Consider the following 16,059-nt stretch of genomic DNA (forward strand, 5'->3'; position numbering starts at 1 on the left):
AAGAAAACTATCTTTCCTTATTAATCCAAATATTTAATCATTCTGAAATAGTCCATTAAGTCTCATCTGATTCGCTGTTCCAATAGAGACTGTGCCTGTCTTTCAAGCCTTTCCCCATGACCTCTAGGTTTCTGTCTATTGCACTGCAGTCTACACGATTTCCTCTCAATGGCTTTAGATCAGATTCCCTACAGTGTGGAAACAGGCCCTTCGACACAACAAGTCCACACCGACCCTCCGAAGAGTAACCCATTCAGACTCATTGCTCTAGCGTTTATTTATCCCTGACTAATGCATCTAACACTATTGGCAATTTAGCAAGGCCACTTCACCTGACCTGCGCATCTTTGTGATTGAGGGAGGAAACCACAGCACCTGGAGGAAACTCACACCAATGTGGGAGAAGATGCAAACTCCACACAGACAGTCACCCAAAGCAGGAATTGAACCCAGGTGACTGGTGCTGTGTGGCAGCAGTGCTAACCACTGAGCCACCCTCAACAGGCTGGGATTGGTTAGCTCAGTTGGCTGGACAGCTGATTGTAATGCAGAATAATATGAATAGAGTGGGTTCAATTCCCACACTGGCAGAGGCTACCATGACAGACTGTCCTTCTGAACTTCTTCCCCCCCCTCTCCTGAGGTATGCTGATTCCTCAGGCTAAAGTGCCGAAGGTTCTCTCTGTCTAATGGGGGATTGTTGTTAGTCTCTGACTTTACCTTTACCATATAACAGAGTGCTAAAAACTGCTCTATCTGTTGCTGAGCCAGTGCCTTGCATAATTTTACCATGTTTTTTTTTCTGATTACCTTTGTTATTGGAGCCAAAAAACTAATGTCCATTTAATGGCTACATTTACCTGAATTTGCACTTTCAGGGACTTGGTGAATTTGAACTTTCAGATTCAGTATTCCCATTTTCATGTGAATGCATATTCCTTCCTCTTTGTTTTCCAACCACAGAGGCATCACTTTGCTACTTTCAATTTTCCCTGGTATTGACCTGTCCCATTCTGCTCGCTCTATCTTTGTCATTTTTGTGATTTTCTATCTTTGCCAAATTCACTATTTTGATGCCGTCAACATATTTAACCAGTCTTGCCCAAAGCCAATTTAAACTTGAAAATAATAGGCAACATCGTATTAACTCCTATACAATCTGCTTGTACTGCACACAAAACTTTTCACTCTACCTAGGTACGTGTGAAAATAATAAATTAAATCAAAACAAAGTAAAAAATGTTCTACTCCGCTCAATTTGAGACAGACAGTGACTAAAATCTAAAGTACATCATCTGAAAAGATGATGGAGATAGATTTTATTATAGTCTTCAGGTGAGCGTCCTTTAAGTGCTTGAAGGGAAAAGACTAGCAAGACTGTAAGAAAGGGGTCAAGACTGAGACTAGCTGAGTTTCTCTTGCAGAGAGCCAGCATGCATGTTTAGGACATTCCTTCTGGGCTTTAGCCACTCTGTGGTTCTATTTAAACCCAACTCTTGATCCACTGTGTCACCCAATATTCCACACATTCTGTTCTTTTTCTTTAAACATTGCTTGTGTGAATGACTTTTCATAATCTCAGTGACATCCTACTGAATCATTTCAGCAGATCCACATTTACTTGATTGTCCTTTCTCCACACAGTCATTACTTCATAAACAGGATTACATTAATTAAATACATCAACCCTGTAATAATTCCTCACTGCCCATCTTCGATTAAGCCTCAGGAAATTCAAAGTGCTTGTTCATTTACTCTGAGTGTTTGCCCACAACTGATGTCAGACTAACTGACCTACCTCTTCACTTCAGCCTGACAGGAAGCATTACACCAGGAATGTAATAGTTAATCGTACAATTTTAAATCCTAAGGGCCACTGACATATTTTACCAGCACTTCCTATATACTGCTACTTCTCTGACTTACTTCAATATCTCAGGGACTACATCTACCAACCTTGAGTTCTGGTGTTTTTTTTTCTCAACCACTTATTTTCATACAGTTAATTGATAATAGTTTTCCATGTGAGACCTGTACAGTAAGCTGAGAGAAGAGATTCTTCACTTGTCAATAAAACCAAAAGAGCTGGTGATGCTGTAAATCAGAAACAAAAGCAGATATTACTGGAAAAGCTCAGCAGGTCTGGCAATATCTGTGTTCTGAGGAAGGCTCACTGGACCCGAAACTCTGATTTCTCTCCACAGATGCTGCCAGACCTGCTGAGCTTTTCCAGCAATTTCTGCTTTGGTTAGTTCATTTGTCACTCTGGGTTGGATTCAGACTGAAGGTGAAAGTATTGCAAAAAATTGCGTCACCCAACTATTCCAAGTACAGGTTACAGAGAGAAATATGATAGTGTTCAGTAATGCAGATGGCTAAAATAATTATCCAGTGAAAGTGATTTTTAATTCTATTGTGAGAATTTGAATTCAGTTTAATAAAATCTAGAAATTTAAAAAAAACCTGCTGGCATGAGAAAGCTGGACCCCAATGCTTTTGGATTGTCATCAATAAAACCCAGCATCATCTACAGAAGAATGTGTAGCCTATTTTTCACTGCATTTGAACACCAGCTTCTGCATTGCCTTTGAGTGTGGTTCCAGCCACACCCCAGCTTTGGGTAAATAAAAATAAATAAAAAGGCAATGATGTTTCAGGGAGAGCACTTTCTCAGCTTGGAACCCACACAAATCCCAAATCCTGATTTCTATCAGATGTGACATTATTAGACCACAACATGAGTTATTTATTTATATATCCCATTCCTTTGGTTGATCAAGCAGTTATTTGGGGCTCATTACTTCAATAACCTACTCCAAATACCAATCCCTACATTTGTTCAATGTCAATTTTACCTCACCAGTAATCATTTATATATGGTCCCTCATTGGTGATGACCAATCAGAGACAGTAACGTTAGTTTTGCCCTTTAAATGAAATCTGTTTTTAAGGCATATTTCATTGCAGTGCACCCCACGGTCTACCTCCAGCTAATGCCGTGACATCGCCTCTATGACGCACACTGTGTGCCTTTAGACTGGCAAGTTCCCACTTACCACCAACTGGGAAATGTAATAATAGTGAAGCAATTCATTCAGGTTGCTTGCCAAATACAGCTACATTAAAAAGAAGCATATTTTGGGAACAGGGTGTATTCGCACAGATTGGTATGATAGAATGAATGCAATTCAAAGCAAAGTTAATGAGACCCAGATTAAACAATAAACAATTTTCTATGTATCACCATCTGTGCCACTGTTTCATAACCAACACTACTGAATTGAAGTTGTCAGCAACCCAAGTTTCAACTGGACACTGTGGCCTTTGTAAGTGGCCTTATCCACCATTCTCCCCAAGTGTATAACCCAGACACAGAAACCTAATTTCCTCCTGGAGTTTCTGCCCAGTATCTGGTTGGACTGGTGACTGATCAACTGGGGATTCAGACAGGTATGGTCTTCATTGATTGCTGGGATTCTCTGCTGGAAATAATATCCAGAGCAAATCACTGCCATATTAAAAGGAAACGCTCAGGAGAGGCTGAAGGTGAGCTGTAAAATATTTAACAGACTCATTGTTTTGGACTGAAAACTGATCTGAAAATTGACAACTCTTACGCATGAAGATGTGAAACTTTGTATTTAACGTGTAGCTGGATTTGTCATTTCATAATCAAGAAGGGAACCTCCTTCACTACATCCAGGAAAATCTCCCTACATCTTTTTTGGGGGAGTTAATACTCTAATGGTATTATTGACAGACCAATAATCAGAAACTCAGCTAATATTCTGGGGATCCAGGTTTGAATGGTAGGTGATGGTATTTGAATTCATTAAAAAATACCTGGAATTAAGAATTTGCTGATGACCATAAAACTATTGTCAATTGTTGGAAAAACGCATCTGGCTCACTAATGACCTTCAGTGAAGGAAATCTGCCATTCTTACCTGGTCTGGCCTATATCTGACTTCAGATTCACAGCAATATCATTGATCTTTAATAGAATTGGCACCACATCCACAAGCGTCCACTCTCTTCATCACTGATGCTCAGTAGCAGCAGTTAATGCAATCTACAAGTTGCTCTGTAGAAATTCACCAAAATTCCTGAGATAGCACCCTCCATAACCCATAACTACTTCCAACTTGAAGGTAAGGGCAGCAGATACATGGGAACACCACTGCCTGCAGGTTCCCCTCCAAGTCATTCACAGTCATTCACCGAGTCAATGTCCGTTCTCGTGCTTTCTCCAGGCTGGTCAAGTTGATATATATAACAGAAAAATATGTTGGTGCATCTGAGGGATATGGGGAAAAGATGGAGTTGTGGGGTGGAGTCTGGAGGGATAGGGTAAACTGATCCATGAAACTGGAAGATGTATTGGGTCCAAGAACCTTTCCTGTTTTGAATGCTTGCTGCACTTCTTTCATTGTCATCATCATGGTCCCACTGCTTTCCCTGCCATCATTAACCCTTCTGGTGTCTCTTTAAAATACAATGCGATTTAATTCTAAGTTAGGTCAAGGATCCTCTTTGTTCATGTGATGGTTGTACTTTGAAATCACCATCAACACTCCCGATAGCTACACGGCCATCTGTCCTGCTGGTGTTGATGCTTTTGGACTGAGGAAAATTCAGTTTGTTTCTGTCGCTTTCAGTGCAAACCATTGTGGAACTTGTGATATTGCCATTTAGCAATAGAAGCCATATGTTGGCAGTCAAAGATACTAAATACTAAAGAGTACTTTAGAGTAAAACAGCTTCTTTAAACTGCTTTGAATTATTTTGTCCAGCTTTCTCACAGAAAATTCTTTCACTGCCAAGGCATCACCAGGACTGACTGACTGACTGAAGACAGAGAGTTGGGATAAAGGGGGCATTTTCAGAATTGCAACCTGCAACTAGCAAACCTCAGCAGGATACAGTGCTGGGGCCGCAATTATTTACAATATATATTGATGATTACAAAGAGTGAGGTACTGTTGCCAATTTGTGGATGATACAAAAGTAGATGGGAAGGCAAGGGGTGAGGATGGTACAAAGAGTCTACACAGGGATACAGACAGGGTTCAGTGAGGGGCAGAAACTTGGCAAATGGAATGTAATGTAGAGAAATGTGAGGTTATGGAATTTAGAAGGAAGAATAGAAGAGTTGATTATTATTTAAATGGGGAAAGACTGCAGAAAACTGCAGCACAGAAGGATTTCAGGAGTCTTTGAAGATGAGACACGAAAAGCTTGTACCCAAGTTTAGAGGGTAATAGGAATGGCAAATGAAATACTGGCTTTTCCTTCAAAGGCAACGAGCAGGGAGGTTTGTCAAAGCATTGGTTTGACCACAGCAAGAATACAGTGAACAATCTGGGCCACTGACCTAGGGGAAGATATACTGGCACTAGAGGCAGCCCAGAACAGGTTCACCTGACTGAAACCAGTCATGGAGGGATTGTTTTATGAGGAGAGGTTGAGGCGGTTGACCCAGTACTCACTGGACAAGGTGACTTTATTGAAACATCTAAGATTCTTTGGTGGCTTGCCAGGGTAGATGCCGAAAGGTTGCTTCTTTTTGTGGAAGACTCTAGGACCAGAGGGAAAACTCTCAGCTGAAGAGGAGTTAGCTCAGTTAAGACAGAAATAAGGAGGAGTTTCTTCTCTCAGAGGGCAGTGAATCTGTGGAATCCTTCTGCAGAAGTCTCTTGAGGTTGTTAAGTACAGTATATTTAAGGCTGAGATAGACAGATTTTTAATCAGAAGGGAATCAAGTGTTATGGAGAAAAGGTGGGAAAGTGGAGTAGGGGATGCTCAGATCATCCAGCATCTTATTGACTTGATGGGCTGAATGGCCTACTTCTGATCCAATATCTTATAATTCAATTTCACTTTGATTCCCAGCCCATAATCAATATCTTGTCAAAGGGCACTGATGGGGGAAAGCTGCTTGGAGAAAGTACCAGAGAGTTTATGGAACTGTATCTCAGCAGCAGACAGCATCCTCAGTATTGGACAGCATAAAATTACATGACAGGTGGCTATTGGGGGAGTATATGAAATCTTGTTTTAATCAGGCACCACTGGCAAGGCAAGCAAATTGCCATTGAAATGAATGGCTTGCTCGACCATTTCGGAGGGCAGATAAGAGTTCTTGCTCTGATTAGGTTTCTGCAACTAACGGTGATAGTCCATTGTGGATGGAATCGTATGAGGGCTTGAATGGACAGTGGTGGGAAAATCCCCTGAGAATTCCAGAAGCAGCTGTCTGCATCCTTTCTGATTTTCACAAGTGGTGAGGTGAATATCTTCCTCAGCAGAGGCGTGTTGCCAGTTTGAGGGGGACTAGCACTTGTTATATGCTTTATTAACACCTCAACTCACCTTCTGAATATTCAGCTTCCCATATTACCAAATTTGCTGAGCAAACTTGACATTGATAGTTCTCGGTGTAGAAATCAAATTGGGTACCTGGTGACCCTCGCTGTTGGAAACTAGGTACCAACATCTCAGGGCATTGGTCACACATACACCACATCCAATGATGTTAGCGTCCGACATGTGTGGCACGGTGGCTCAGTGGTTAGCACTGCTGCCTCACAGCACTAGGGATCTGGGTTTGATTCCACCCTTGAGTGACTGTCTGTGTGGAGTTTGCACATTCTCCCGTGTCTGCATGGGTTTACCCTGAGTGTCCCCCGTTTCCTCCCAAAGTCCAGGGATGTGCAGGCTCGGTGGGTTACCCATTGTAAATGCAGGGTTACTCGGACATAGTAGGAGGTTTGGATCTGAGTGGAATACTCTTCAGGGTGTGGATTAGATGGGCCGAACATCCTGCTTCCACACTGTAAGGATTCTATGATTCTATGGCATGTGCCAGCCCATAACAACCTTCCTGTCACATTTCTGGAGGCCACTTAGAGGCCACTCTGCCCTTCAATGCTGCCCCTTGGACTGCCCCAGTAACTCTCACTGTAATGCTACAGCAACTAAACTGTGAGCTTAGGGATACCCAAAGCCCCCAAATCCCCCCAGCCCAGGGACTGGCCCAGGCTGTATCTCCATGTGGGATTGTCACTCCCTGTCAGAGCGCTCACTCTCTCTGAGTCTCACTCCATCCCTGCATTTCTGCACATCGCCCCCCTCAGTCAGAGATGCCAGGCTCCCACAGGGCTGCAACTAAAACAGAAACTGCTGGAGAAACTCGCAGGTCTGGCAGCATCTAAAGAAGAATCACTGGACTGGAAATATTAACTCTGATTCGGTCTCCACAGATGCTGGGGGAAGAAGGACAACAGGACTGTACTCCACCCCTTCACCAGGACCTTTATGTCTGTGTCCATATGGAGGGGTGCCTATTTATCTCCTCTGCCCTGTTTGCAGGAACTGTGGAGGGCAGCTCCAGACTGACAGGGCTTCTCCATGTGCTCAATGGGCCTTTAAACATGGCACCAGCAACAGGGCTGTCGGTCCATTGCAGGACAGTTTGGCAGTGCCAAGTTATTCTGCATATAGAACATGGTGGAATGGGTAAGAGGTCAGACAAGAGGAGCACCCTAGGGCCGAGGTGATAGTTAATGAGATGAGTTTGATAAGATATGAGGCTAGGTCTCACAGCAAAATACATTCCAGAAAACTCAATTCAACTTGCACCCAACTGAGAAAACACAAGGTTCACTCTATGGTCACCTTCACTGAGACTAGCTTTCAACTGCAGGCCAATTGATTGTTTGAGTTTAGATTTCACCAGCTGTGATGGGAGGATTCCAATCCATGTCCCAGAGCCTTACTCTGAACTTCTTTATTCCTGATGCAGTGACATTACCATGGCACCATCATCTCCCCATTTCAATACCTCCAGCTGAAATCTTTTGAAAATCAGGAACAACAATTTTGTTTTCCATCTCGGCGATTTGAGGATTATGGCATGTTTTGAATTTCAGCGAACTCCCCATTTTGCTAACTAATTGAACTCACCTGTTATAGCATCTCCCATTGAACTGTGACCTCTAACCTCTTGGGAAGATGTCTGTTGTGGGAATGCTGCAGTATCTTCTCTTGACAACAAATAATCTTTTGCTCCTTCATTCCCATCGTCTGCAACAAAGAATGAATCCTTTGTCACAATCAATCATACTCAAAACACACTATCTTATCGTGACCTTAAAGGTCTTAAAATTGATAAATCTCCTGGCCCCAATGGGCTACATCCTAGAGTTCTGAGGGAGGTGGCTGAGGAAATAGCAGAGGCATTGGTTGAGATCTTTCAAAAGTCACTGGAGTCAGGGAAAGTCCCGGATGATTGGAAGATCGCTGTTGTAACTCCCTTGTTCAAGAAAGGATCAAGACGAAAGATGGAAAATCATAGGCCAGTTAGCCTAACCTCAGTTGTTGGTAAAATTCTAGAATCCATCATTAAGGATGAGGTTTCTAAATTCTTGGAAGAGCAGGGTCGGATTAGAACAAGTCAACATGGATTTAGTAAGGGGAGGGTGTGCCTGACAAACCTGTTGGAATTCTTTGAAGAGGTGATAAGTAGGTTAGACCAGGGAAACCAAGTGGATGTGGTCTATCTAGACTTCCAAAAGGCCTTTGATAAGGTGCCACACGGGAGGCTGCTGAGCAAGGTGAGGATCCATGGTGTTCGAGGTGAGCGACTGATGTGGATTGAGGATTGGCTGTCTAACAGAAGGCAGAGAGTTGGGATAAAAGGTTCTTTTTCAGAATGGCAGCCGGTGATGAGCGGTGTCCCGCAGGGTTCGGTGCTGGGGCCACAGCTGTTCGCATTATATATTAATGATCTGGATGAAGTGACTGGGGGCATTCTAGCGAAGTTTGCCGATTATATGAAGTTAGGTGGACAGGCAGGTAGTACTGAGGAAGTGGGGAGGCTGCAGAAGGATCTAGACAGGTTGGGAGAGTGGTCCAGGAAATGCCTGATGGAATTCAATGTGAGCAAATGTGAGGTCTTGCACTTTGGAAAAAAGAATACAAGCATGGACTACTTTCTAAGTGGTGAGAAAATTCACAAAGCCAAAGTACAAAGGGATCTGGGAGTGCTAGTCGAAGATTCTCGAAAGGTAAACATGATGGTTGAGTCCATGATTAAGAAAGCGAATGCAATGATGTCATTTATCTCAAGAGGGTTGGAATATAAAAGCACCGTTGTGCTACTGAGACTTTATAAAGCTCTGGTTAGGCCCCATTTGGAGTACTGTGTCCAGTTTTGGTCCCCACACCTCAGGAAGGACATACTGGCACTGGAACGTGTCCAGCGGAGATTCACATGGGTGATCCCTGGAGTGGTAGGTCTGACATACGAGGAATGGCTGAGGATCCTGGGATTGTATTCATTGGAGTATAGAAGATTAAGGGGAGATCTAATAGAAACTTACAAGATAATACATGGCTTGGAAAGGGTGGACGCTAGGAAATTGTTTCCATTAGGCGAGGAGACTAGGACCCGTGGACACGGCCTTAGAATTAGAGGGGGTAAATTCAGAACAGAAATGCGGAGACATTTCTTCAGCCAGAGAGTGGTGGGCCTGTGGAATTCATTGCCACAGAGTGCAGTGAGGCTGGGACGTTAAATGTCTTCAAGGCCGAGATTGATAAATTCTTGATGTCACAAGGAATTAAGGGCTATGGGTAAGTGGAGTTGAAATGCCCATCAGCCATGATTGAATGGCGGAGTGGACTCGATGGGCCGAATGGCCTTACTTCCACTCCTATATCTTATGGTCTTATGGACCACATTTCTGTTTGTAGCTAAATTATATGCTGTATTTCCATCATTACAACGGTGACTGTGTTTACTGACCAGCTTCTCAATTGTAACCAGGATGTGGAGGGGCTGGTGTTGGACTGGGATGGACAATGTTAAAAATCACACAACACCAGGTTATAGTCCAACAGGTTTATTTGGAAGCACTAACTTTCGGAGCGCTGCTCCTTCATCAGGTGGTTGTGGAGAATAAGATCATAAGACACAGAATTTATAGCAAAAGATTACAGTGACATGTAACTGAAATGATATATTGAACAAATCTAGATTGTTGTTAAGTCTCTCATCTTTTAGAATGAGTTGCTGGTTTTGGTTCATTAATATGTAAAAGTTCTGGGATTTACATATCCAGGTTAGTTCAATATATTATTTCAGTTGCACAACACTGTAATCTTTTGCTATAAATTCTGTGCTGTATTGTGTTATTTTCCACAACCACCTGATGAAGGAGCAGTGCTCCGAAAGCTAGTGCTTCCAAATAAACCTGTTGGACTATAACCTGGCATTGTGTGATTTTTAACTTTATCAATTGTAATGTACTTTGTGACATTCCTACTGTAGAAATGACAAGTTCATTTGTTTAATTACAGTCCATCAGTCAGTCTGTGGGTGAGGTAAGACAGGATAAATGATTGGAAATAGTCTGCGGTTGGATGAATCCTTTTGATGTTATGGTTCAAGTTAAAGACTAGTTTGGCTGCCAAGGGGAGTTGGGGGTTGGGGGAGGGGCGGGGGAGGGGAGGGGAACGCAATCCATAATAAAGGCTCTCTGTCCTTGTGATATTAATATCAAATCTCTGTGTGAAGTTTAAGTTTCAGTGAAACTCAAACCAACCCGTGTTTATTTCCAAGCCTTGCCACTTCTGCAGCAATACAAATACCTCAGTAAAACCAGTTCATATGTTAACACCAGGAATCATCTCACCCTGACTGAGAAAACTGCAACACTGTGCAACTTCCAAAAAGAGCCAAAAACATTCAATAGAATAGAGAAAGTCTAAAAATAGTTTATTTGGTCTACAAAACTCTTTGGTGCGAACTGTAAAGAAACACACCTGCGACTCAAATCATTCAGAAATGTCCCTGCCTTCGGTTTGTGTGGAATAAACAGTCAGAGACGGCTCATAGTTTGGGAAATAGAATGGACTGCACAGCTCTCAAATCACCCAAAATGGTCTTTGCCAAACATTAATCTCCAGGGACAAAGGGCATTGCTTGCATCTTGAATTATTGCAGGAATTATCGGCCAATGTTTCAGTTGGTTTGACTGCCCCTACCCATCAGTCTGTGGACAGGTATGTTCTGTGCCAAGATCCACCTTGGCTGATAATTCCAATGGGCAAAGAAATGGACCAAAAATTTAGCCTATCCCGATCCAAGCAGAAATCCAACTGCTAATGGTCTCAACACCAGAGAGTACCAAGGCTTCTCCACAAACGTTCTAACATAAAGTAAGGAAGGATGGTTAGTCTGTTAAAAGATGGAGACCCAATGTTCTGTACCAGAAAAGAATCAAGATTCAAATTGCAAGGAGGGAAACAACCTGGAACTGACAGGAAAATTTAGGATTAAACCTGACATGAAAGGTCATGGGGGCAGGATGAGAACAACTATGCATGGGATAGGGTGGGATTAGTGGGATAAATGAGACGGGTGAAAGGAGGTTCAGGTGGATTCTAGACACAGACATTAGCATAATGGGCCTATTGGTCTGCTTCTGTATTGTAGGCTTTCTGTAATTCTTCATGCTTCTGTATGTTTTATCTTCACTCTCTGCAGCCTACGCTCTGCTGCTGTGGGAAGTGTCTGTGGACTGAGGCAACACAGACAGATTCATGCTTACATTCTTGATATTTATCTGTTTTCTAGTCCCAACACTCAGAAGGCTGACACTTGTGGAATTGTAACCAAAACATAAATAAACCAATGTAAATGGGGAGGTTGTGTGTGAGCAATGAGTCATTTAACCTCAAACATGAGTCTGAGCATGAAGCTGTCTGAATCCAGTCTCCAGGTGTCAGTACACAAGCTGCTGTTTGTTATTAACATATAAATCAGAGAATCACACAGCACAACACAGGCAGTAGAGCCAGAACCTGACCTGACCTATATTAATACAAGGATATAAATAAAACTAAATTGCAAATTGTTTGAGGAAATCAGAAAGGATCAGATTGGGAAAGGCAGTTCCTCTGATGAGCCAGGTACGATCTCTGTTCACTCATTTGAATTTTGTGAATCTCTGGAGGGAAAAACATGCATGGACAGGAAAATCTGCAACATGGTGCAGAGATAAAACTAGTTTGTGAGTAAAACTGCAACAGGTAGTCTTTCAACAAAAGCAGGGGTTAATCACTGGAGTAAGGAAATATGATGAAGTACAGAATAGGAATATAATTGAACAGTAATTAGATGTGCAGAAAAAGGATATTGGCATTGTGGGTCAACCTATGGCAGGTGGACTGCAGTGGTTTAAGAAGGCACCTCACCATCACCTTCTCAGAGCAGTTAGGGACAGGTAATAAATGTTGGCCAGGGTTGTTAAGACAAAAAAAATAGTTTCTGTTTCCTTCAGCTATAAGCTGTGATTTTTAATAGATAAGTCAAAGACCTTTTGTGAATGCGGTAGCCCCTGTGTGCCTCTTGAAAACCAATGGAATCCTTCAGAGAAGGAGGCCCGCATCTGACCAGCTCAAGAATCATAACAATCATCTTAGCAATCCCTGTGAACAGGAACCACACAGCTGGTTTCCCAGTTTTCCCTCCACCCCTAACACCATGTCATTTTTCCCTCCAGCTCAGTCTGTGTCTCTCTGTATGTGTGAGTGTGTAAAGGGCAGTGGTTAGTTAGCTCAGTTGGCTGGATGGCTGATTTGCAATACTGGGTTAATTCCAACAACATGGGTTTAATTCCCACACAGACTGAGGCGACCATGAACGATCTTGTTCTCATCACCTCCCCTGACCTGACACATGGTGACCCTCAGGTTAAACCATCACCAGTTATCTCTCGTTAATGAGAGAGCAATCCTATGCTCTTATAGGAGTCTCGTGACTTTTATAAGGGAATTAGAGTTTTAAGATTTTTTATTCATTTGTGGGATGAGGCTAGGCCAGCATTTATTGCCCATACCTAATTGCCAAGAGGGCACTCAAGAGTCAAACACGTTGTTGTGGGTCTGGAGTCACATGTAGGCCAGACCAGGTAAGTATTCCTTCCCTAAAGAGCCTTAGTGAACCAGATGGGGTTTTTTACAACAATTGACAATAGTTTTGTGGTCATCATTAGACTCTTACTTTCGTTTTTTTAAATTGAATGTTGCCTGGGTCTCTAGATTAATAGATGGCAATAGTCAATAGGTGCAGGAATAGGCCATTCTGCCCTTCGAACCAGCACCACCATTCAATATGATCATGGCTAATCATCCTCAATCAGTATTGAGGTCCTGCCTTATCCCCATAACCCTTGATCCCACTATCCCTAAGAGCTCTATCCAGCTCTTTCTTGAAAGTATCCAGAGACTTGGCCTCCACAGCCTTCTGGGGCAGAGCATTCCATACACCCACCACTCTCTGGGTTAAGAAGTTTTTCCTCAACTCTGTTCTAAGTAGCCTACCCCTTAATTTTAAACTGTGTCCTCTGGTTTGGGACTCACCCATCAGCGGAAACATGCTTCCTGCCTCCAGAGTGTCCAATCCTTTAATAATCTTATATGTTTCAATCAGATCCCCTCTCAGTCTTCAAAACTCAAGGGTGTACAAGCCCAGTCGCTCCAATCTTTCAGCGTAAGATAGTCCCGACATTCCGGGAATTGACCTCGTGAACCTACGCTGCACTCCCTCAATAGCAAGAATGTCTTTCCTCAAATTTGGAGACCAGAACTGTGCATAATATTCCAGGTGCGCTCTCACCAGGGCCCTGTACAGCTGCAGAAGGACCTCTTTGCTTCTATACTCAATTCCTCTTGTTATGAAGGCCAGCATGCCATTAGCTTTCTTCACTGCCTGCTGTATCTGCATGCTTGCTTTCACTGACTGATATACAAGAACACACAGACCTCATTGTACTTCCCCTTTACCTAACTTGACTCCATTTAGGTAGTAATCTGTCTTCCTGTTCTTGCTACCGAAGTGGATAACTGCACATTTATCCACATTAAACTGCATCTGCCATGCATCCGTCCACTCACCTAGCCTGTCCAAGACACCCTGTATTCTCCTAACATCCTCCTCGCATTTCACCCTGCCACCCAGCTTTGTGTCATCAGCAAACTTGCTAATATTACTTTTAATACCTTCATCTATATCATTAATGTACATTGTAAAAAGCTGCGGTCCCAGCACTGATCCCTGCGGCACACCACTGGTCACCGCCTGCCATTCCGAAAGGGAGCCGTTTATCACTACTCTTTGTTTCCTGTCAGCCAACCAATTTCCAATCCATGTCAGTATTTTGCCCCTAATACCATGTGCCCTAATTTTGCTCACTAACCTCCTATGTGGGACTTTATCAAAGGCTTTCTGAAAGTCCAGGTACACTACATCCACTGGATCTCCCTCGTCCATCTTCAGAGTTACATCCTCAAAAAATTCCAGAAGATTAGTCAAGCATGACTTCCCCTTCATAAATCCATGCTGACTCTGACCTATCCTGTTACTGCTATCCAGATGTGACGTAATTTCGGCCTTTATAATAGACTCCAGCATCTTTCCCACCACTGAGGTCAGACTAACTGGTCTATAATTCTCTGTTTTCTCTCTCCCTCCTTTCTTAAAAAGTGGTACAACATTAGCCACCCTCCAATACTCAGGAACTGATCCTGAAACTATAGAACATTGGAAAATGATTACCAATGCATCCATGATTTCTCGAGCCACCTCCTTCAGTACCCTGGGATGCAGACCATCAGGTCCCGGGGACTTACCAGCCTTCAGACCTAACAGTCTCTCCAACACCATTTCCTGCCGAATATAAATTCCCTTCAGTTCAGGTCCTTCAGCCACTATTACATCTGGGAGATTGCTTGTGTCTTCCCCAGTGAAGACAGATCTAAAGTACCAATTCAACTCTTCTGCCATTTCTTTGTTCCCCGTAATAAATTCACCCGTTTCTGTCTTCAAGGGCCCAATTTTAGTCTTAACCATTTTTTTTCTTTTCACATACCTAAAGAAGCCTTTACTATCCTCCTTTACAGTTTTGGCCAGTTTACCTTCGTACCTTATTTTTTCTTTGAGTATTTCCTTTTTAGTTATCCTCTGTTGTTCTTTAAAAGCTTCCCAGTCCTCCAATTTCCCACTCCTCTTTGCTATGTTATACTTTTTCCCTTTTGTCTTTATATGGTCCTTAGCTTCCCTCGTCAGCCACAGCCACCCCTGCCACCCCTTAGGATCTTTCTTCCTTTTTGGAATGAACTGATCCTACATCTTCTGCATTATACCCAGAAATACCTGCCACTGTTGTTCCACTGCCATCCCTGCTAGGGTATTGCACCATTGAACTTTGGCCAGCTCCTCCTTCATAACTTCATAGTGCCCTTTATTCAATTGAAATATTGTCACTTCCAATTCTACCCTCTCCCTTTCAAACTGCAGATTAAAGCTTATTGTATTGTGATCACTACCTCCTAATGGCTCCCTTACTATGAGGTCCCTGATCAAATCCGGTTCGTTGCACAATACCAGATCCAGGATTGCTTTCTCCCTGGTAGGCTCCAGCTCAAGCTGTTCTAAGAATCCATCTCGGAGGCACTCTACAAACTCCCTTTCTTGGGGTTCAGTACCATCCTGATTCTACCTGCATGTTGAAATCCCCCATAACAACTGTAGTAATATCTTTGCAACAGGCCAATTTCAGCTCCTTATTCAATTTACATACTACATCCAGACTACTGTTTGGGGGCCTACAGATAACTCCCATTAGGGTCTTTCTTCCCTTAGAATTTCTCAGCTCTATCCATACTGACTCTACACCTCCTGATTCTAGGTCCCCCAGCGCAAGGGACTGAACATCATTCCTTACCAACAGGGCCACCCCACCCCCTCTGCAGTCATTGTGTCCTTACGATGGCACGTATAGCCTTGAATATTCATTTCCCTGGCCCTGTCTACTTGGAGCCACATCTCAGTTATCCCCACAACATCGTAACTGCCAATTTCCAAATGAGCCTCAAGCTCATCCATCTTATTTCTAATGCTTCGTGCATTCACATATAATATTTTTAATTTGTTACTCCCCTCACCCTTCCTATCAATCCCTAGTTCACTTGATCTTATGACGTGATCCTTTT

General features: G+C 42.9%; 1 protein-coding gene across 4 annotated transcripts in view; it reads right to left on the bottom strand.

Moving 5' to 3' along the window:
* Positions 1–16,059, bottom strand: part of mdfi (MyoD family inhibitor) — a 99,148-nt gene that overhangs the window by 49,189 nt on the left and 33,900 nt on the right. For 3 of the 4 annotated variants that reach the window (XM_072563943.1, XM_072563944.1, XM_072563945.1), the window contains exon 3: positions 7,966–8,085. The exons of the other annotated variant lie outside the window; for it this stretch is intronic. In XM_072563943.1, the coding sequence (XP_072420044.1) occupies positions 7,966–8,085 (120 nt within the window). The remainder of the gene's footprint in view (positions 1–7,965; positions 8,086–16,059) is intronic. 4 annotated transcript variants of the gene reach the window in all.

Source organism: Chiloscyllium punctatum, chromosome 45 (genome assembly GCF_047496795.1).
Source record: "Chiloscyllium punctatum isolate Juve2018m chromosome 45, sChiPun1.3, whole genome shotgun sequence".
Taxonomy (NCBI): domain Eukaryota; kingdom Metazoa; phylum Chordata; class Chondrichthyes; order Orectolobiformes; family Hemiscylliidae; genus Chiloscyllium; species Chiloscyllium punctatum.